This window comes from Chrysemys picta, chromosome 8 (genome assembly GCF_011386835.1).
Source record: "Chrysemys picta bellii isolate R12L10 chromosome 8, ASM1138683v2, whole genome shotgun sequence".
Lineage (NCBI taxonomy): Eukaryota > Metazoa > Chordata > Testudines > Emydidae > Chrysemys > Chrysemys picta.
Window position 1 is genome coordinate 92,523,431 of NC_088798.1, and position 23,286 is coordinate 92,546,716.

At 39.6% G+C, this 23,286-nt stretch overlaps 1 protein-coding gene across 2 annotated transcripts in view; it reads right to left on the minus strand.

Moving 5' to 3' along the window:
- The window catches only part of LOC101933261 (uncharacterized), an 81,813-nt gene that overhangs the window by 41,427 nt on the left and 17,100 nt on the right, over nt 1-23,286 (minus strand). For both annotated transcript variants that reach the window (XM_065554954.1, XM_065554955.1), the window contains exons 9-20: nt 22,736-22,851; nt 20,603-20,827; nt 15,649-15,792; nt 13,224-13,387; nt 12,640-12,749; nt 10,693-10,805; nt 9,403-9,609; nt 5,654-5,797; nt 2,731-2,894; nt 2,250-2,362; nt 1,272-1,393; nt 88-306 (exon numbers count right to left, since the gene is read on the minus strand). In XM_065554954.1, coding sequence (XP_065411026.1) covers nt 88-306; nt 1,272-1,393; nt 2,250-2,362; nt 2,731-2,894; nt 5,654-5,797; nt 9,403-9,609; nt 10,693-10,805; nt 12,640-12,749; nt 13,224-13,387; nt 15,649-15,792; nt 20,603-20,827; nt 22,736-22,851 — 1,841 coding nt within the window. The remainder of the gene's footprint in view (nt 1-87; nt 307-1,271; nt 1,394-2,249; nt 2,363-2,730; nt 2,895-5,653; nt 5,798-9,402; nt 9,610-10,692; nt 10,806-12,639; nt 12,750-13,223; nt 13,388-15,648; nt 15,793-20,602; nt 20,828-22,735; nt 22,852-23,286) is intronic.

Consider the following 23,286-nt stretch of genomic DNA (forward strand, 5'->3'; position numbering starts at 1 on the left):
GTAATATTTTATTAGGGACAAAATTTATTGATCTCTGTATCCATCCTAACACCTCCTGAAAAGGTACCTCTAAATAATGGACATTACCTGATTTTAAGTATGTTGCGCTTTGTGCAAATCCACTGATAACTAATTCAGAGTCATGTATTAGGAAATAACTGTCTTGCCATAACACGTAGCCAATGCATCTGGACCTCTGCATTACACAGATTTGTCTGGCCAATGTGTGGTTAGTATATTTAGCTAATACTGCCGGAGTTGACAAGATCATCACTGCATCCCAGATGCTTATGAACAAATCAAGATCTGGAAGGGGGAAAAAAGTTTTCACTGATTTAGCAAGACAGTGCTATAGTACAAGACATTCACTCATCATTAGTTATTAAGGTATATATATTTTCACAAAACCATCCACAGTATCCAAAAATCACAAGGTTAAAAAGAAATTTAACACCAACTCTGAAAAACTTCCATAATGGTTACATGGACACTTACTGCTGGAAACTATGCTGAATATATGCATATATGTGTCTACATAAATGTATTACTTTGTATATTTCTACATTTACTCCAGTCACCTTCCAAGTTTTTAATGAAATGGCTAAGTAACATCATTACTAGTGGAGTACCTCAAGATGATTGATTAACTCAACAGAAATAATGCAAAATTTATCATTTGAACAGTAATAAAAAAATCTGTTACTACAAATAGTCTGCTGACAATGAAACAAGAGGTATTTCTCCGCAGTTCTTCATAGCCAGCATATATAAGTCAATGGGAGTCATTAGTCCGAAGCACCACACAGTATTTTGAACAACATTTTTAATACGTAACTTCGCGTGTCTCAAAATATCAGAGGACAATCTGTATGTAGTCACTCAAATTCATGTGATCTCTCCCTCTGAGCCTATATTTTTAAAACTGTGTCCTGAAACTTTTGATGGCCTTTGATGCCAAAATGAAAGTTCCCTACTGGACAGTCTTGAATGAGTTCGAGTGAGAATTCTTTGAAATACTTTGTTGTAATGGGTGCTTTTATCATTGCCCGATGCTGCTACAGAAGCCCTTTGGGAAATAAAATGTCTTCAATCTCACAGGGAAAACTACTCTTGATTATTCCAAATTTTACACCAGTAAGGGTGAAATTCACCCGGGTGCAGAAAGCCAGCCCAAGACCTAGGCACCATTTAACGCCTACTGAAATCCTCCATGCTGGCCGCCTGCATGGAGGTGAATCCCACAGTAAGTGAATATAAATCAGATTCCAAACCTGGTTCTGCTGGCTTCTTACACACCCATTTCTTGGCTCTCCTACAGCTTGCTGCAGCGACAAGTTCGCCAGCTAGCATTTCAATACATCTCAGCCAACTGCTTCTCTTTCTAAAAGTTAGCCTGTTGTGGAAAATAAAAACAACTCAGGGGGACTGTTACTTTTGTGGGTAACGAGCAATCTAACTTAAAAATGATGTCCGTAAATGGAACCACCCATTATCATAGGACAATGCCAATGATAAAAGGTATAGAAAACCGCAGGGCCAGGAGGAAACATGACTAAAAGCCAATGTGATAATTGTCTGTAAGTGCCTGCCAGGGATTAACGAAAAGCATGGCAACAAGAGAGAGGGGAATTCTTATTAGTACCCAATGGAGTCACTACAATTTAAACCAGAACTGGATTTCAGAAAATTATGTCTACTTTACTACAGAGCATGATATCCGTGTAAGCATCAATATGCTGAAAACCCAATAAAGAGAGAGTTGGGGGTTTTTTTTAATCAATAAAGAGGAAGAAACATTTTATAATGTAAGACACTGGAATAGCCACAAAGAAAGGTTAAAGAATTATCATCAATGGGTGTAATCAGAGAAACACTAGATAAAGACCTGAGCCAGTGTCTGCCCTTCATCAGTGTAAATCTGGAATTACTCTATTCAAGTCAGTTTATGCTGAAGTGACAGAGACCTGAATTTGGTTTCCTAAGCGGATTGTAAAATATTCTACGAATGCTATATTCTATACATAGTGTACAGATATATTCTCTATATATTTTATATATAAATAGTCTATGAATATTTTCGTGCACAGACAGAATGGAATGGACTAGAGGGATCTTACCTGAATATTTGGACATTAACAATATGTCTAAGCTAATACAATTGTGATTTTTTTTGGATCTCGTTGTTTTGATGTGGTTTCAGATCACAACCACACTATGCTAGATACACATAGATTGCTTCATATACAAACCATTCCAATACACTAGATGCATTATCTTCATGTGCCCAGGTCCAGGTGCCATCTTGGTTTATATCTTGCAACCCTGTCCATGTGGGTCCATTCAGAGATGATTTAATCCAACTCTGTATATAAAAGTTTTCAGAAACAAAAAGGAAAAAGTGTCTGTGGTTTTACTGTTTTCATCAAAATGAAACAGGACAATTATTATTAAAAGAGAAGGAAATCATATTATCTGAGTCCAAATCTGCTGGGGTTTCATGCCAGAAAAAGTCCACTGAGATCAAGCCAATTCCTTGGATGCTTGATACAGCAAACACTTCTGATCCAAAAACCTTCCTGTGGTGCCTACGGCTCCACATAAACGTCAATGGAACTTCCAGATGTTCAGCACGTGCCATAACACCTGAACGGTGTCACCCTTCCGGAAGTTCTGTCAGCATAGGCCAAAAACCCATTAAGAGAAGAAAAGCGGTGACATTAATAACTGTACCAGTTCTTCCGGGCTTTCAAACCAAACAAGTTCAGCACCTCTGTATCGACTGCAGGTGGAATTGGCATCCATCCAGGATTTTGTTTTAGCGCGTGAGATATAGTAACAGTACCTGTTCCAGTAGCGCCACCCGGCCTCATCTGGACATTGTATACTGACTGTGGCTTTAAAAAAAAACAACAAAACCACAGCATTGATCTGTTATGTCAAAAACAACATGACAGGCATTTACCCTTAAAAAATATTCACATTCTTTGCATTCACAAAACTGCCAGCAATTCATTCTGGGGTAAATTCCTCTCTGCAAAGAAACCTGGCACAAGGCCTATGCACCATTCAAGTCCTACTTATCCACTATTACAGTGATGTGGGTTAGGTGATGTATAGGCCTCGCACTGGCATTTTGCATGGTGAGGAGGGGGTGTGTGTGAATAATTCATCCTCCACACGACTCCCTTTGAATTTAACAGGGGCTGCACAATGAGCTCCCTGGGAACCACTTTGAAAATTTAGAAGTTAAGGTATGAGGGAAAATACATATGTTCCTCAGCCTCCCAAGCTTTCATGATTTTTTTTTAAATTGGATGTGATACAGTACATTTTCCTGGATCCTCATCAATAGAGAAGTATCTTGATAGATAGGTTTCAGATAGTATCCTCTTTCAGCTCACTGAAGAGGCTTTAATGAATCTGTTTGCAGTGCATGGACAGAGAGTAGACCAGAGAGCCACGTGAACAATTGTTTACCTACATTTCTGTGCACAATTATATTTATGTGCACAAACGGGATGAATGGACACACGTCTGTACAATTTAGCACCTACAATAAGGCCCTGATCCTGGAAAGTTACTCAGCTGCTTAAGTGTTTGCAGGATGAGTGAGTGTGCAACTTCTGTTATTGCACAGGCAAATTAGTCACCCGTGTATCCAGTGATGCAACCTGTAATCTCTACAATATACAGGAGAGACCCCATTGCAATTTCAAGTTGAGGTTTGCCCTGATGTACTTAGCCAAAATTTCCCTTCCTATTACTCTTGAACAGTGTGCCCTGTGCCAAATGTCAGCTCAACTGCTTCCTCCACTCCAAAAGTGGCAGCATCTCCATGAAGCTATACATATTCTGCAGCATTTGTGAAACACTAAGAATCCATGGTACTCCTCTCGGGTCAGTTTTACACTGATGTAATCCCAGTGGCTTCAATGCAGTTACCTGTATTTGAGAGGAGAATCAGGTCCTATATTTCTGCCTGCAGCACCAAATACCACTGTATTCAGACTCCAACATATTTGTTAGTACTTTATTCTTTGGAATGAAGACGTGTTAGAGGGATGCAAATTATGATTATTAACTTGCTTCTTAAAGGAAAATCAGGCAGTTCCTCCCACAGCCCTAAACTATAAGATCATGGTTTAAATAACCCTTATTAAGTAGCCCATTATTCTTGGGCCTCTATGTGCTTTGTAACATTGCTGTAATGCAGGTGCATTAATCTATAGTTATTTCTGTTTTTAATGTCCACACAGACAAATTTTGCTATGAGCAGTGCATTTTTAAGAAGTGCTGACCCAAAGTGAAAGCATTCTTCCATATGGTTCCTCTTTTGATTTTCTTAGGCCTACAGCAACTAAGTATACACCAGTCAGCACAACATTTATCTTAGTCATCATCCCTGGTTTAATATCACTCTGAACACTGTCTTTTTATATTATATCCCTTTCCCTGATCCTTTGTTTTCAAGAACATAAGCTTCTCAAAGCTGGGACTGTCTTTCTCTGCACACATACTACTGCAAGCTAAATAATAATAAATCTTAATATTCAGCCTTGTGAGTTTTTGGGTGAAAGTAGAAGCATGTATCACACACATATGCATTTATATGACCATTAAAAAAATAAAAGGCCCAGGAAATAAAGGAAAATCTTTCTAATTATAGCAGTAGGTAAGCTCTGGAATAGGCTTCCAAGGGAGGTTGTGGAATCCCTATCATTGGAGGTTTTTACAAACAGGTTGGACAAACACCTGTCGGGGTGGTCTAGGTTTACTTGGTCCTACCTCAGTGCAGGGGGTGGACTAGATGACTTCTTGAAGTCCTTTCCATCTCTACATTTCTATGAGTCTCTGATTAGCCACAATCAGAGTCACGTAAGAGCTACTCAAACTTATGCTAGTTAGCAAGACTCCCCAAGGGACAGTCTGCCAGTTGGAGTTCCAGGCACACATCTTCCTCCTCCCTTGCACTGGGGACTGTAAGGGAGGGTGGCGTAGAAGTTGGTTGTGCCAGCTGCATGCCTGTTGAGGACTCCCCCCTATGCAAGGGGAACAGGGCCATATTTTATCCCCATAGCACCATTCTGGAAGGACAAAAGAGATGATGTAGGGAGAGAATCCAGGCCAACAAGAAAAACCACCCATTGGTACACTTGGCCTCATGTGGAACCCTTCTTGGTAGTTTCAGAGAAGCCATGAACTGAACTGGCATGAAGACTAGAGCTCAGACTGTTTGCATAACAGAGAGGGAGGCTTGCACTGCTGCTCCACCTTTTCTGTGGCGTATCAGAAGATTTACAAGATCCAATATATTCAGTCCGGCCTCTTTCATGAACCAGACAGATTTCAAACTTGTACTGGTCTGCAGGAGCTCAAGGGCAGGGAAAGGACACAAGCACCAAAGAGAAAGATAGTTTGCACTCTAGGGCTTTCATGGGCCACAGTCCTAGGTATCAGTGCACACAAGAGGGAACGAGCACCCCATCTATCTAGTTTCAATGACTGACATGTGTAAAATGAAAGAGATGGGGCATCATTTCAGGGCTCTTGTCAACATCCCTCCTGACCCTAGCCAGCTCATTTTATGTGGATTAAAACCCAGGCAACGTAATAGAAAATTGGATGTTCTGAGGTGTCCCCTTTTCGTACTTACTTGCCACACAGCTTGCTAGAGTGAATGGCAACAGACACGTTGTTTTCTCATCACAGAAGCCAGTCAAACTGTTACAAGGCAGGATGCTAGTGCAGCGGGGGCAGGCTTTCCTGCATCCAGATCCGTACCGCCCAGAAACACAGCCTAGATAAGGGAAACACATAGCAACTTTCTGAGATTAACAGCAAGATTACATCTATGCATGCTGACTTTTTCCTTTCTCATTCATTTTTTAACAATTTCCATTACCACAACTGAGAACCAGAGGAGAGAGTAGAATCGGGCTGGAGAAAGTTATCAGCATTTGGGTTCAAATGAGTTATGTTATCTTGGAATAAATGCTTTAAAATGTAACAGATATATGACTCAATGTTCTTGTGTCATCCCTACAATCTGCATCATCTGTTGAGGCAAGAAAAGTAGTCAGCTGTGAAACATCTAAGAAAAAAACACTCTAACAAGAGACTTACACAAAGTCCAAACGTATAGTTATAACTTTTATAAACGAAAATTTCCAAATACGGTTGTAAGTTCTTGTTACAAGTGGAATCTAGATTTCCAAGATGATACGCTATGTTGAAACCAAGAATGCACAGTACCTATGAATCACAGGACTGAAGAAAATAAGGCAGGTTATATTATGAGTCCAAATATGGATTTAGGATCCTAGCCCAAGTTTGAGAACCACAATTCTTAAACATTGCCTAATAAATGAACCAAAGAACCATAAATAGCAGGACCAGGAAGAGACTATTTGGGTCATCAGGTAGGATTTTCTGCATTTCCAGAGACTGCCACCTACACCACTTCCACAAAATATATTAACTAACCCATTCATGAATAACTGCAGTGATGTTGCCTGGACTCTCTCCATTACCTAATAGCTTGAACTACCAAGAACTTTTTCCTGATGTCTACCCTAAACTTTTCCTTCTTTAGCTTCAGCCCATCTTCTGATAGTGTGAATAATTCCCTTCCTTCATTTATATTACTGCCTCAAAAGCATTTATAGATTATGATAATGTCCTCCATGAGTCTCCTCTTTTCCAGACTGTATACATTTAGCTCATTCAAGATCTCTTCCTGTGCCCTATCTGCTAATCCTTGTACCATCCCTTTTTGCTCTTGGTATTTTTTCTACTTTTTTCCTATATCCTTTGCAAGTTATGGGAGCTAGAAATGCATGTGGATATATCAAATGTGGGTGTTTGTTATCCCTCCAGCTGTGCTACTGTCAGAAAAGTTATCATGCCAGGTTTTCATCCCAGCTGCTCTCTCCTCTTCTTCCCTTCCCAACAGACCACTCGCTGGCTTCCTCTTTCCCCTTTTTCGCCTATTTGTGCAAGCCTTTTTTATTACAATTGTTACCCCACCCTAACAGGTTGTATCTGTGTAATATTGTCTGATTATGTATTGTCTGGTCTTGCATCTTTGACCAGGGCCGCCCAGAGGATTCAGGGGGCCTGGGGCAAAGCAATTTTGGGGGCCCCTTCCATAAAAAAAAAGTTGCAATATTATAGAATACTATATTCTTGTGGGGGCCCCTGCAGGGCCTGGAGCAAATTGCCCCACTTGCCCCCAACCCCTCTGGGTGGCCCTGTCTTTGACAGTTGTAAAGTTGGGTAACCACATGATTTTACTGGCTATCCTGTGAAATGTGCAGCATTTGGTAACATATACAAGCCGAGAGTCATTTACCTTTTTGTATTTTGTTTCTTTGTGAAAATTAATAAAACATTAATAAAAAATATTAAAGAATATAAATGCTAATACTGACATCCTCTTTCCATACTCCACTTTGACACCCCACCCTTAATGAATACTCTATTTTCCGACTACTTCCCAATACATACTATGGTGTTTTTCATCAATAACTGACATTTACCCACTTTTAATTAGTTTATTATGGGGCACTATATCAATAGCCTTACTGAAATCTTAATAGGTTACATTTGTTATATCCCTGCTATCCCCTTGTGATGTGGTGTGCTGACCCTTCGTGCAAAGAACCTATGAATTGAAAATATCCTATCGCAATCTGGTCACTGCAGAGAAAAGCCACGACTAACGCTGAATCTACTGCAGGGATGGAACCACCACAAGTAGGGATTAAGAAATAGTGTTTGCTTAGCCAGGTGGCCCTTCATACACGACCCATTAATCCATCACGAAATATAACACATGCTGGCTTTCCCTGGAAAGGAGATTGTGAGGTCACAGGAACCTGCAGAAAGGGCTCTGGCCCAGACAGCTGGAAAGGGGATCTATCTATAGTTTAGATTCTATTTACATACTGCAAGTTGATACCTGAGAAAGAAGCACCTTGCCTGGGACCCTAGGAGAAAGGTCTTTGTTGTGTTTTGTAATTTTTCTATTAAAGGCCTAATAAATCAGAAGGGAAAAGACTTTATAGTTAACTAGAAACCAGAGTATCTGTTGTTTTTATATGGTGGGGAAGCCTGTTTACACTACAGTGATCACATGGAAGGAGGCTAGCGGATTTGCATGACAGATCTTTAATAAAGCTTTCCTGCCTGCCAAGTGATCAGACACCTTTCTCCCAAACTCTCACATATTGGTGCACTTCTGTCTCCCACCTGGCCCTATTTCCTATTTATAAACAAAATATTCTACCCAAACAGCACAGTCCTTCTTTCTTAAAGACTGGTGCACCTTAGCCTCCTGGGATTAGTTCTCATACCCACAATACACTTCTTTGAAAGTGTCCTGCTGCTCCTTGAGAACATGTATCTTACACATGCTGTGAAATAACACTACTTATCTGGTGAAAGGGGCAAATCCTCTGCTCTGGGTTTAGCCTGAGCAGCAGCAGAGGCTATTTCAGCTCAATACCATACAGGGCACCCCAGGCAGCAGAGCAATAGACTCAGACTTTTGGATCAGAAGGAACGATCATAAGCATCTAGTCTGACCTCTTGCACATTGCAGGCCACAGAACCTCGCCCACCCACTCCTGTAACAGACCCATAACCTCTGGCTGAGTTACTGAAGTCCTCAAATCATGGTTTAAAGACTTTAAGTTACAGAGAACCCATCATTTACTCTAGTTTAAACCTGCAAGTGACCCATGCTCCATGGTGCAGAGGAAGACTAAAACCCTCAGGGTCTCGGCCAATCTGACCTAGGGGAAAATTCCTTCCTGCCTGACCTCAAATATGATGGTCAGTTGGACCTTGAGCACTTCGGTAAGACCCAGACAAACACCTGGGAAAGAATTCTCTGTAGTAACTCAGAGCCCTTCCCATCTAGTGTCCCACTACCGGCTACTGGGGATGTTTGCTACTAGCAGTTACAAAAAGTTGTGCAGGTCCTGCCTAACCCCCAGGAGTCTTGTTCTCCCATTGGCTTAGACAAAAACAAACTAGTTCCATTGCCAAAGGAGGCTCTGGAATGGAGGGGAGGAACTGAGTCAGGATTTCCCACATGCAGAGCTTTCCATTCCTGGATCTCCAAGAGCTTTACAAAAGTGGGTAAGCAACATTATTTCCATTTTTCTAGACAGGGAAACTGACTTGTCCACGGTCACAAAATAATTGCAGACTGGGAAAATAATCAACCCTCTGGCTCCCTGCTCTATGTCAATTTCCTACTTAACAAGATTCTGAATCTTTACTTTTGCTGACTCTTTACTCATACTATAAAAACAGTAAAAACAAAAAAAGTATTTTTTAAATCTTATCTGTTTTTGTTTTTTTACTAATTAGTAAAGAGAAAAGATGGATCCTTACTTGTTTTCAAGTAAACTATACATCTACCGGGAGCTGACACCATTTCACTTCCTGAGACAAGATAAAATTTGGATGGCCAACTACTTATTCCTGTACAATGAGCTTTGATCATGCAGTAGAATTTTGCTTCAGTTAGGGTACTGTATTGAGCCATTGCCACCAGAGAAAGCAGTATTCTTCCAGGATACTCAAGGAAAATATCAAGGTCTGCAAGTGAAAAGAAGGTTGTAAAGTTGACAAGAACACACAGCATGAATCACAGAGACGCTAAAGTCAGACTAGCTTGGCCTGCAGCTCCCTTAGCCATGGCAATTACACTAGCCGAAGGACTAAAGTTTCTAGAGCAACTAGGCCGTGCTTCACAAAAGCATCCCTATTCAGGACAGCACTTAACGACTTGCAGGACCAAAGCACATGTCGAAGTGTTGTCCTGCATAGTGATGGAGTTAGGTACATACTTAAGTGCTTTCCTGAATTGGGGCCTTAATGACTACTCATTAAATATTTTAATAAGTACAAGTAGAAAGAGTGCAGGCTGCAATGAAGGCTCGATTCAGCCCTGGTTTTTCCCTGGTTAATGCACCAATTTCTGATGCAGACCATGTTGGACAGAATTATTATTTTAGACCTTTACTTTTTATGAACTGTTTTGTTGTCTGAACACAGAAAGCTTGATCTGCAGGGAGAATCTATGTTTCATTTAGACTAAAGTTTTGGGGGTTTTTTGCTGAACTTCTCTAGCAGCACAAGTTTAAGAAGTAGTATTTTATACAGGCCAGCTGGATCTTCTGGAGACACAGAAGGAATTTCACACAATAGCTTCATTTTATTCAATAGTTACCATGTATAAAGCCAAACAAACCACCACATGATTTATCACAAGATACTATGGTATGTAATACAGTAATTCAATTTCACTCCTTGAGGTTTGTCAATAAGACACATCTCATGATCGTCTTTTCATATATTATGAATTAGTTTTGAAAGTATCTTGTTGATACATTTTTCTAAATTGTTCTTGCACAGCAATTGCTAATTTAAATTACACTGTGGAGATTAGAGGCAGATTCTCAGCTGCTGTAAAATCAGCACAGCTCCATTTAAATCAATGAGATAAACCCATTTACATCACCTGAATACTTGGCACATAGAGTTAGCTAGCTTTGGAATCTGCATTCCCCGGGTATAGTACATATGCAGCAACATGCAATCAGATATATCGTGAAAAGCATCTTATAAGATCCTACACAATTAGCTGTAGACACGACTACTGGTTCTTTAGATCACCACCTGCTTGTTTTTCACAGACCCAGTGCAGGCGTGTGGAGCAACCAGTAGCCATAAGTTCTCCTCCTTTCTTCATCTGAGCGCAACCACTTTGACCCCTTTTAATGTCTGAAAGCCTGTTAAAAAAAATAAGGCCGCATAGGTGAATATTTCTATAGTAATTATTGGCCCTGCTGTACAATCAGAAACACAAAATATGGCCCCCAGTAAATTGTTCTTTTATTATAAAACAAGAAGCTATCAGAATATAAATACCTTCTCTCCTCTTTGTTATATTGGCTCTTTTGAAAACTACTGAAAATGTAATTACTCCAAAAAAAGTCCCAATAAACCCATGAATATCCATTTGCTACATACAATAACAGAAATAATGGCAACAATATGATCTTAAGTAGGTCAAGCATTCAACTGAGTCAAGGAAAAGAAACATATGTTGAAATCACATCTATCACATCTATCCACATTCAAATACAAAATGTTATTCTATCATTTCAATAATTCCCATGTTGACTTCAGGTGCTTTCTTCATGAGTGTGATTAAAATTCTTTGTATCTATTGAGTACAAATGCATTTTCTGCTATTTTTGTATTTAATTCCAGAAGGTTTCTTATTGAAACTGCCAAATGCACACATGCAGATTCATTGATTCAAAGCCAGAAGGAACCATTATGATCATCTTGTCTGACCTCCTCTAACACACAGGACATAGAACGTCTAGAAAATAATTCCTACAATATATCTTTTAGAAAACTTGATTTAAAAAATGTTGGTACCTAATAGATTTAAGGTTCATTAATCTTTGACAAATAGAACAGAAAAGTGAGAATAAGATGAGAGTTTCTTCACAATAATTAAAGGAATTTAAAAAGAATTAATCCTCAGAATACCTACAGAATCTAAAATGCATGGTTTGGGAAGCATGAGGATGTACACGTGATATTTAAAACTTTGTCCACCTAAAGTGACTTGAAAACTTATGTCTAATGGATTTGGAAGACAGAGAAAATGCAGATAGGAAAGCTACCCCCAAAGCTATCAAGAATACATTTGCAGCTTTAATATTTCTGCTAGTTTTGAGACTAATCTTCATTTCGGTCCCTTTTTCATGCTCCCAGAGTAAAGAACTGTTGGATAGTGGAGCCAACATCCCTTGAGATAAAGACGCCTGAATTTCATGGGCATTCTATCAGTGATCACTCAAAAGCCTGACTGTTTAGCAATGTAAGACCTTGTCTCCACTGTGGATTTGCCCCAATGGCCAGCAATCAATGTAACTGAACACACACCATCCCCTGGCATAGATCCGCAAAGCTGCTGTTTGCACTTGTGGAAGTTATCCCTGCTTGAAATCAGGGTACGTTGCAATAGTGTAAATCATGACTTCATAGCTCTTTACCACGGTTACGCTAGAAATCTGCAGTGTAGCAGCTACGCTACGGGCTGGGCACCGATGGCAAAAGTTAGGGCATGTCTCCAGTGTAGAGAAGGATTACGGGTGAGATTCACAAAGGGACTCAGGAGTCTATCCACCACTTTATTTGTACTGCTTAATAAAGTTGTTCCAACCAGGTGTTTCTACCCCTGTGTTTGTGAATATTATTGTTACACTAATAATTATAAAAGCACATCTCAATGTCTTCCATTTTCCTGCTTAACAGAAATTTCTATGCCTGCCAAACCTACTAGACAACTGTCAGCTCTAGCATCTACAGCTAATGCTAATGTACAGAGAACATGATAGCTATGATGGTTAAAATGAAACAAGATTCAAATACTTTGCTCCACCAGGCTAGAGCAGCAACTCAGGTGGGGGGAAAAAGTTAGCTGGGGAAGCACCTCAGTCTATAGAAGATCAGTTGAGTACATGAAACAGCCAAGCATGTAAAGTCAACCCACTCCCCAGCTCCTTGACTGCTAGGTTTTCATAATTAAGATGGCTAACTCCTTACCAGCTAAGTGCAAGATTAGCACCGTGTCCACTAGTCCATTGCCAGGCACTAGACTGCTGCTTTGACAAACCAATCCAGGTGCCACTCTCCAGCATGGAAGCCACCCACATCTGAAACAGTAACAATTTCCTGCTGTTACTAAAACTCCCACAAGGCTCTTCTCATCCAACTGTCTCTCAAATCCTGCCGGGAAGTCAGTGAAAAGCCCCATTTGATAAACAAAGAGGAAGAAGAGTTGGCTTTGCTACCTTAGAACTACATTGAAATAAAGCAGTCCCCAAAGAGAGAAGTCCAACAGAGTAACCAGAGAGAAATTTAACTTTCAAGATTGGAGGGAGGGATAGCTCAGTGGTTTGAGCATTGGCCTGCTAAACTTAGGGTCATGAGTTCAATCCTTGAGGGAGCCATTTAGAGATCTAGGGCAAAGATCTGTCTGGGGATTGGTCCTGCTTTGAGAAAGGGGTTGGACTAGATGACCTTCTGAGGTCCCTTCCAACCCTGATATTCTACAAAAATTCACTTAAGACTTTCAAACTACAGATTTTCTTTGAAATGAAAATAACTCCTCCCCTTCACAAAAATACCTTTTCTTCTGCACTATCTATTTGGAGAAGACTAGCATGCTTATACAATGCACATTGGTCCAGAGCCTGCTCCCACCGCATAGTCTCTTTCCTTTCTAGGTAATAACAGTTTCCATTCCAATACCACCATGTGGGGTCTTGAGGGCACTTTAAACTGGTGAGTCCTGCAAACAAAGAAGTTTAAGTGCAAAAGGAATGTAAAAAGATGTCTAAACCTGGACAATGTATCATCCAGGATGAACAGACAACATACCATGAATAGTGATACAGCTAATGGGCCATTAGCTGAAAAAATATGCTGTGAGGTTCCACAAGGGTATGTGCAGTTTTTTGAAGAAAGGCATACGCACTTTTAAAAAGGTGAATAGCAAAGCTTTGTCTGTACAGTGCCTGGGACAGTGGAGCTCTGATCCTTGATTGGGAATCCTAGGCACTACTATAAAATAAACAACACATTTTCTGCAAAAGGTATTAAAAATACTTTACACCTCCATAAAGAAATTTGCTAACTATTTGCAATTGTATGGGCCACATTTTCAATGAGTCTCTTTACCTGTGTCTGCAAACTGCTTAAGTGCATTTATTTTGCATATGGAAAGTAGCAGGTGAGCATGCAAGTTTTTCAGGTGCCATTAAGGAGGCCCACTGAAAATATGGCTCCAAAAATTGAGACCATGTTTATTTTCAGAAACAAAATATCTCCTTAGCCTACCTGCCAAGACCCGAGTGCAGGGTTGTGTATTTCCACTATAAAAGCAGAAAACATCAAAGCCATGACATCAAAAACAGCTTCCTGAACAGTTTGCCATTGACCTCAACAGAAGCAAGACAAGACCCATATTTGTTCTCTGAGTTTCAATGCTGTGGAAATGTTTGTTAGGTTTCCTTTTATAAAGAAAAAAAGCTCAATTAAATAAATAAACCTCTGCACTTCAGCTTTGAATTTGCTCAAGTTATAGCCTCAGAGGAGGGCTCTACCTTTCCAGAGACAGAATTTGTTGTATAATGTAACTGCTGGTACACAAAGGGGAGGAGATGAGAATCAGCACAAGTAATACTGAATGAGAAAGAGAAAACAAATACACACACACACACAATCACTCAAACCAGCCAAATACCCCAGATCTCCACCATAGGCAAGCAACCGAACAGGGACAAACTGCTGGAGTAAAGAAAATCTTACTACCCAATGACTGAGGATTACTGTAAAGAAAAACAAGTTATCTTAGTTAAGGCTTGATCCAACTCCCACTGGAGTCAATGGGAATTTTCCATTTGATTTAATAAGAGTTGGATCAGGCCCTTATTAAGGGACTGATTCTGTAGCTGATTTATGCCCTGAAGTTACAATGAGCCAAATCTGGGCTACAGAGAAAAGATGGCACAGTGGTTGGAGTGCCAGCCTGGGAGTCGGGAAACTTACATATGATTCTTTGCTCTACCACACACTTCCTGTGTAACTTCAGTTCCCTAGGTGTAAAACGGAGGTAATAGCACATCTGCTAGGTGAGTTCTGAGCATGCTCACTGGATTGGGCCCTGCAGGCAAGTTAGGCAGAGGAATATCTATCTTCCTCCAGTTCTTGCTTTATTCTGAGGGAAGGGCATCTGGATGCCTAGAGTGGGGCAGCCATGCACTGTGGAAGCAGAGAAAGAACTGACAAGAAGGGGATTGCAATGCATGACAGTTTGTTAGCAAGAGTCAGGCTAACTGTAACCCTAGTAACACGAGATTTGTAGAAGCGAGGATTGTGTGAGGCGAGTAGTACAGAACTGTGTGAGAAGTTGTTGCGACCTTGTGTAGATAATGTTAGATAATGTGCAGACAATATGGAATGTAAACTAAGAGTCCACATAAGTGAGAAAAACAAGATATCAGAATGACCCATGTATAAACAAAATGCAGATGTTGCTTATTATTGTCTGTAACAAAAGGTATAAATGCTTGCTGTAATTGTTTACCTGTGAAGAGATCTGCCTAGGAGGGGGAGACCCTGTGTCCTAGTGCACTCTCCTCCTTTACACAGCTGTTAAAGAGAATAAAGTATCTGATTTTGCTGTACCCAAACAAAGAGTGAGAACTGTGTTATTCTCCGACAGCACAGAGGCAGAAACATAGGCACCTAGGAAACTTTTACTGCAAAAATGTAGGCGTGGAGCTGAGCAGGGGTTTTGTGAACCCCCAATGGGGCCTGATTCTGGGATTTAGGTGCCTAAAGTGACAGTTATGTGCTTAAATCCTTTTGTGAAGCTAGCCCAACTCGGTATATTCAAAGAATAATTCATTTTGGTTACATCTGCAGGTCACACTACAACATTTAATATCCAGGATGTCCTGGGACAGGTAATATCATTTTATGTCTTCTCTATACATATTAGACAGAAAAGGTGAATTAAAAAACCCCCCCGAGTTAATATTACTGTACCTGATTCACAAATTTCACCTTTAAATTTGTCCACACACATTAACTTTTCTGGGCATTTGCCAGTTATTGAATTGCATCTGAAGTTTCCAGGACACAGCGGACAAACTCTTGCACAGCTTTCTCCATAGTATCCCAAAGAACATTCTGTATGAAGAACAACCAACATACCAGAGTTAAATGTAGAGGAGAAGTGATATAGCTAAGAAGCTATCTAAAATGTTACTAATGAAAGACCTGATCCTGATTTCAATGAGTGTGTTACTTCCTAAGGAATTCCAGGCCCAGGCCCTTAAGTAGAAGGGTTATTTACTGAGATGCAACCAGGGTGGATAAAAATCAATGATTTTTTTAAAAAAAATAAAAATAAAAAAAAAGTCAATTTTTTTAAAGTTTAAATTGGATTTTTTTTTGATAAAATACTTTTTGAGGAAAAGATAGTTTTAATTAAGATACATTATAGCTCAAAGATATCTCATCATGGAATAGGGATTATAAATTCTAATTCTATAGTATGAGACAATATATTCATGTAATGTTTAAGAAAAATTCTGTAAATGAGTTCCAATAGTTCATGGATTAGGGACCCAATCTTATGGGGTTCCAGAGGCTTCTGTATAGATTTAGGTTAATCCTTCTATCTACCCAATGGGACTCAGTGTTCAGTCTAGAAGATACCATTAGAGATGCTTAGTTTTGCAGGTCTGAAACTGTGAATTTGTGTCTCCAGAGATAACATGCTTGTTAACAGCAAAAATGTTTTAAAATCAATAAATAATATATAGAGGTGAGAAAGAACAGACCTCAACCCTATTGTCCCTCTGCAAATTTGTGTACACAGAGTCAATCCCTTACCTCTCTCTAAAAGTGCAAAGTTTCAAAAAGTTCAATGAATAGAAGATTGTTGGGGGCGGAATAGATCTGGACAAGGAGAAGAAGTCTGGAGATAAATGTGAGAAAGGAGGGACAGGCAGTAGAAACAAAAGTGAAACAGTTTTATTCCAGAAGTCTTGAGGTCTTTCTGAGCATAGCCTTCATTGATTTGAGATCTACCATACCATTCTCTCACTAGAAGGGAAAACCTATAATGGCAGCAGGCTGTAAAAGAGACTCAGTTTGAAAATATTTAATGAAGTTCCTCTACCTGTGGGTAAGACAGGCATGCGTGCAAAATGCAAACACTGAAACAAAGAAACGCAAGGCCTAGTTGCCCGAATGAAAGAACATCATGAAAAGTGTTCCTTCTCAGGAGGAAGCTGCGTTGAAGATGATGAAAGGAACATGTCTGAACATGCAGGATCTTCAGGTTGGTAAACATTTTTTTATTTCATACTTCTTTCTTTCTTAAGGACTGCCTGTCTTCCTCTGGATTATTCTTGCATTCTCATGTTTGAGCAAAAAATACAATTGTTACTCTATGGTACTATCATTTTAGATGCAGTTGTGATAAAAAAATAAATAGCTGAAATAGGCAGATCTTCCTTTTACAATTTCACCTTTAAAGTAGCACTGAGTGTCAGTGAATGCACTGAGTAATACTAAGGCCTGGTCTACACTGGGAGGGGGGTGGGAGGGGGAAATCGATCTAAGATACGCAACTTCAGCTAGGAGAATAGTGTAGCTGAAGTCGATGTATCTTAGATCGACTTCGAATCACTTACTTCGCGTCCTTGCAGCGCAGGATTGACGGCCGCCGCTCCCCCGTCGACTTTGCTTCCGCCTCTTGCCGAGCTGGAGTTCAGCAGTCGACGGGAAAGCAATCGGGGATTGATTTATCGCGTCTATGCTACACACGATAAATCAATCCCCAATAGATCGATTGCTACCCGCCGATCCGGCGGGTAGTGTAGACGTACCCTGAATGAGCAGTATGGTAATAATAATTAAATAACTGCATTGACGTATTTTGTTTAGGAGAATCCATCCTCAACATAAAGGATTCTGAAGACTATCCACCTTCAAGATCACCATCATTTTCTATAGTTTCAGAGTTATCCTCCAATGATAGTGTTTCAGTCACATCATGTATGTCACATAGCCACAGTATATCATCTGTAGCAAAAAGAAAAAAAATCTCCATCATCCAGAAACAACCATAGATAAGTTTGTGATAAGAACCAGCAGATTACAAAAAGAGGTAATTGATGAAAAAATTGCCTAGTTTGTTTATGCAACAAACTCTCATTTCCGTATGATTGAGAACCTACACTTCATTAACATGGTTCAGTCATTAAGACCAGGATACAATCCACCCAACAGAGCAGTTGTTGCAGGCAAATTTCTGGATAAAATGTATGAAAGAGAAACTGAGCAGTGTGCAAAAGGTCTAGAGGGTAAAACTGTTAACCTGAATCTTGATGGGTGGAGCAATGTCCACAATGATCCTGTTGTATGTGCTTGAGTGACAACAGAAGAAGGTAATGTCTTCCTTACAGAAACAATTGATACATCAGGTAATGCACACACAGCGGAATACTGACAAGAAGTAGTAGTAAAAGCTATAACAAACTGTGAAAAAAAATTCAAATGTCTAGTACGCAGCTTGGTTACAGACAATGCTGCAAATGTATCCAAGATTAGAAGAAATTATTTAGAAGAGAGTCCCAAGCTAATGACATACGATTACAGTGCTCATTTGATGAACCTCTTAGCCAAAGATGTCAGTGTTCCAGAGATAAAGGCTAATGTTGTTGAAATTGAAAAATACTTCCGTAACAACCACTTTGCATTAGCTGCTCTGAAAAAAGTGGGAGGAACCAAGCTAACTCTCCCATAAGGCGTGCGATGGAACTCAGTAGTGGACTGTTTTGAACACTATATCAAGAACTGGCCTAATTTGATGACATTTTGTGAACAAAATTGTGAAAAAATAGATGGCACTGTCACAGCCAAAGTACTCAACATTGGGCTCAAGAGAAATGTTGAACAAATGCTGAGTACCTTGAAGCCTATTTCTGTAGCCTTGAACAAAATGCAGGGAAATAGCTGTTTTATTGCTGACGCTGTTGAAATTTGGAACTGAGTGAAACCTTAAAAAGAGAAATATGCAATGACAGAGTTAAATTACAAGCATTAAAAAAACGAATGGGACAAGCACTATTTCCAGCTCATTTTCTTGCAAATATTCTCAATACTCGGTACAAGGGTCAAACCTTAACTGCTGAAGAAGAGGAGTTGGCTATGACATGAACATCCAGCAATCATCCCTCCATAATGCCAACTATAATAAACTTCAGAGCTAAGGGTGAACCATTCAAGAAATGTTTGCTGATGACGTTTTAAAGAAAGTCACACCAGTGAACTGGTGGAAGTCACTTAAGCACTTGGATTCAGAGACTGTTGAAGTGATAATCTCACTTTTAACAGTTGTAGCTTCTTCTGCCGGTGTAGAAAGAATATTTTCTTCCTTTGGACTAATTCATTCCAAATTGAGAAATCGTTAGGGACCTGAAAAAGCAGAAAAGCTTGTTTTTCTTTTCCAGATTATGAACAAACAGGAAAATGAAGGTGAAGACAACTGAGTTAGCTGAAGAAGCCAATAGTTTAAGTTTTTCATGTTGACCTGGCTGACAGTCGATTTAATTTTTTTTTAAATTTAATTTAACTATTTTAGTTAAAAACAATTTTAACAAAAACAAACCTGATTTTAAAAAACTTGAATGTTTAACTAAATTCAAAAATTCACATGCTTGATTTGTTAAAATATTTTATGTTTGCTGTTGAAGAAAAAAATCCAGAACACATAACGTTGTTGTTTTAGTTAAATAAAACAATTTAAATGTCTGTCTAGTGATGTTCTCCTCCTAATACAGCATGGCAAGAAAATCCTATAAATATTAATGATTAACCTGTTGAATTGGAGATAATTCACCTCCCAATGACTTCGTAAATATCTGCTTCAATTACCTTTGGTAAATGAAATAACCAAACAATCATTCATTTTCTGATATAGCTGTAAAACTAATCTAAAAAGTTTTCAAAATAAATCACTTTAAAAAATGTATAGTGTGTACCTTCTAAAAATGAAACCTACATCTATCACTGAGTTGTGAAGAATATGTGTTAAGGTTATAATAACCAACAAGAATGCACTTTTATGTAGAAATCCATGATTAAATTGAGTCTTCCTGACTAGTGATTTAAATCAATTTGATTTAAATCAAATCCCCACCCTGGATAACACTTTGTATACTGTGTTGTAATTTAAATCAATGTATTTAAAAATGTAGAAAAACATCCAAAAATATTGAATACATTTCAATTGGTATTCTATTGTTTAACAGTGCGATTAAAACTGCGATTAATGGTGAATAATTTTTTTTTAGTTAATCGCGTGAGTTAACTGTGATTAATCAACAGCCCTAGTTAAAACAGATTTCAGGTTGTTCTAACATTCATCAAGAGACCAGTTCAGCACAGAGCAGCCCCAGAATGCAGGGAGCTTACCATTACCTTTGCACCCGTTTCAGCACCATAAATTGCAGTCAACACTCTTCTACCAGAGCAAAGAATCAGGGTCAAAGACTCTGAAATAAATTTTCAGTTTCTGTAAATAATTTCTGCAAAATTGAACATTTTTTCATCTCCTTGGGTTTTCAGAATTTTCCATAACATTTTTTAAAGTAGAAAAAGTCATTTTCAAAATTGGAAAATTTTCAAAAATTATTTCTGTTTTGAAAAAAGCCCGCTATGTGAGTATTTGATCATGCTAAACTGGCAATGCAAACAAAAAATCCAAAGAACAAGAAACAGTCTAATTTTTAAAAAACCACAAGTATTTTTGCCAAAAAAAAAAATTCAGTTTTCCAAAACTGGCCAAATTTTGATGAAACATTTCGACTTGCTTTAACCACCATAGACTGGTGAGGCAATATAGGTGAAAAGTTAATGCAATTTACCACATGGCTATCATTCTTCTGTACCTGCAGCAAATTTGTACTTGGAGTGTGACACATACCACGTTTTACATACGAAATAGCACTCGAGGGAGCAGTAAAAGGAGCAAAGTGGATTTCATCAATTCCTGCCATTCTTCTGAAGTACTGTGAGACTTTTACTACTCCTGTGCAGTTCCTGTCATATAAGCAGTCTATCTTAGCACTATGGAGGGAGTTGTATATCTTCTGTGATGAAAATGGTCTTGACAGGTACCGACTAAGAAACACATCAAAAATGTGTGGAGCTATAAAAAACAAAAGAAAAGAAAAAACAAATCCATGCAATGAAATTAACTATGTTTTTGGAAGCCATACAGGGTAAATTTTCAAAAGACCATTTAGTTTTGGATGTGTGGAATTACTGAAACCTGTAGTTTGTGTGTACATACATGTGTTACTAAAATGTGCATAGAAAAGCACGCACAGAACTATATGGACAAATTATACAGCAAAATTAGATGCCAGACTGAGGTGAACATGCACGTTTTATTGTGCAAATTGATCTTCACCTCAACTAAATTATGAATTTGGAAATTCAATATATCAAAAATGTAGAGAGTTTTGCTTCTCAAGAGAACCATTTTCAAGAGGACATGAGATTTCAAAGAATTTTTGAAAAATTAAATCCATTTTATGTAACTGGAATGAAATGAGAAAACTTCAGATGGAGGTTTTCAAAATTTGCCACAAGTGTTTTATACAACCTTGTCAGTTTGTTCCAAGTTATGTCTTTTTCTCCTTCCATCAGTTGAGAGAGCACTGCCATCACTAATGCATTACAACATCATGGATTGCCTGCAACCAGCAGGTCTCCCCCTGCACATCATCTCAGGACTACGTTCTTGGCATAAAGATAGCTGCACTTAACAGCATGCCAAGAAAACAATGCACAGAAATAAGGATCTTATACTGCCCTCGATATGTACATGCAGCTGCCACTGAAACCAACGGGAGTTTCATTCACTGATCCAGGGTAGTATATCCCTCTAAGGCAGTGGTCCCCAACGTGGTGCCTGTGGGCGCCATGGCGCCCGCCAGGCATCTACGTGCGCCCGCATACTGGCCAGCGGACGAGCATCCGCCGAAATGCCGCCGACAAGCAGCGTCATCCAGAGGCGTCTCCGCCGAAATGCCGCGCTGGGGGGGGGGGGGGGGAGGAACGGGGACGCAGCGCGCTGGGAGAAGGGGGAAGAGAAGGAAGCGAGGAGGGGGGAGCTTGGCTGCAATTTTTCCCTGTGGGTGCTCCAACCCTGGAGCACCCACGGAGTTGGCACCTCCCTCCCGCTCGCCTCCTTACCTGAATATTGGGACAAATGGCATCCTGATCTTACATTGATCAGGATGCAGGACAAAGGGTTAAATATCGGAACAGTCCCGATTTTATCGGGACATCTGGTCACCCTGGGGGGGGGTCGCATTCAGAGTCTTGCTATGTGAAAGGGATCACCAGTAAAAAAGTTTGAGAGTCACTGCCTTAGATCATTACAGAATTATGCTTAGGGAGGAAAACTGGGGAGGGGAAGAAGTGAGTTTTAATGATGAAAATATCCTTAAAAAAAACCCTGTGGAAAACCATAGATGAGCTGCAGATACCAAACCAGGCATCTGGGCGCAGCCTCAACTACTTCAATGGGACTATGCCCATTCACACCAGATGAGGATCCAGCCAACTGTTGTTCTTCATGGACTTAGGCTTAGGCTACCCTGTTTTACAAGCCTTTTGCTCTCATCTCCCTACCCCACTACATTGGTTTGTCTCGATCACTTCTTCCTGTCTGGCTAGGGTTGGTACAAGAAGCTTCTCCTCTGCAGCTCCCACCATCTAGAACCTGGATGCATCTCTCCACCATACCGACTTTCAAATCTTTCCTCCATTGTCGGTTTCCTGGTTCCTCGCTAACTTAGTATTACTCTTGTAGCTAAATGCTTTAATTTTTTTTCCACCCTGCAGTCTTTAAACCCCATTTTCCACAATTTATACTATATACTAATTACCTCTATGGTCATTTTAAACACTGAATAGCTCTCGGGCAGGGTTTGCAGGAAAGAGGCTTTATATAATTAATTTGTATTCTATTCTATTCTCACACTTAGAATTTTTTCCCAAAAAAGTTTGGAAAAAAATTTCCCTAAACTCCCTCATTGCAACTTACATTCAGCTTTCTTACAAAGCCATCTGTACTTATTTTCACAGTTAAACTTTAAAATACTTCTGGGTGCTGGCTGGATACCTGCACATCTTCCAGATGGATTTCCAATCATGGATAACCTGAAATACAAAATACATGACCAATGAATCTCAAACTGGAAGTACTTGTATCCCTCAAGGTTTGTCTTTTTTAAAGCTTTAGGAGTGATAGGACGGCCATTTAAACACATAGGTATACATAACAATATTGCTCAACTTCCAAGTATTTTACAAAACATTAATTAATCCGCAAAACATCCTTGTGAATCTTTCCATTGACTTCCAAGGGAGCTGGATCAGGTTCTAGGAGTGAAATTAACCCCTTTGCAGAGGGTGAACACAAAACCTACGTACTACATAAGTACCACATGACATAAGTGAGATCCACATGACCCATGAGCAGGGCTTAAATTCAGCCAAAGCCATCGGGAGCGGAACTCTGGTAAATATTTTCAAACCTGCAGAAGCCCTGGCATCTCTCATGGGGCAGAAGCCCCGAGCTCCTCCCATCCCACT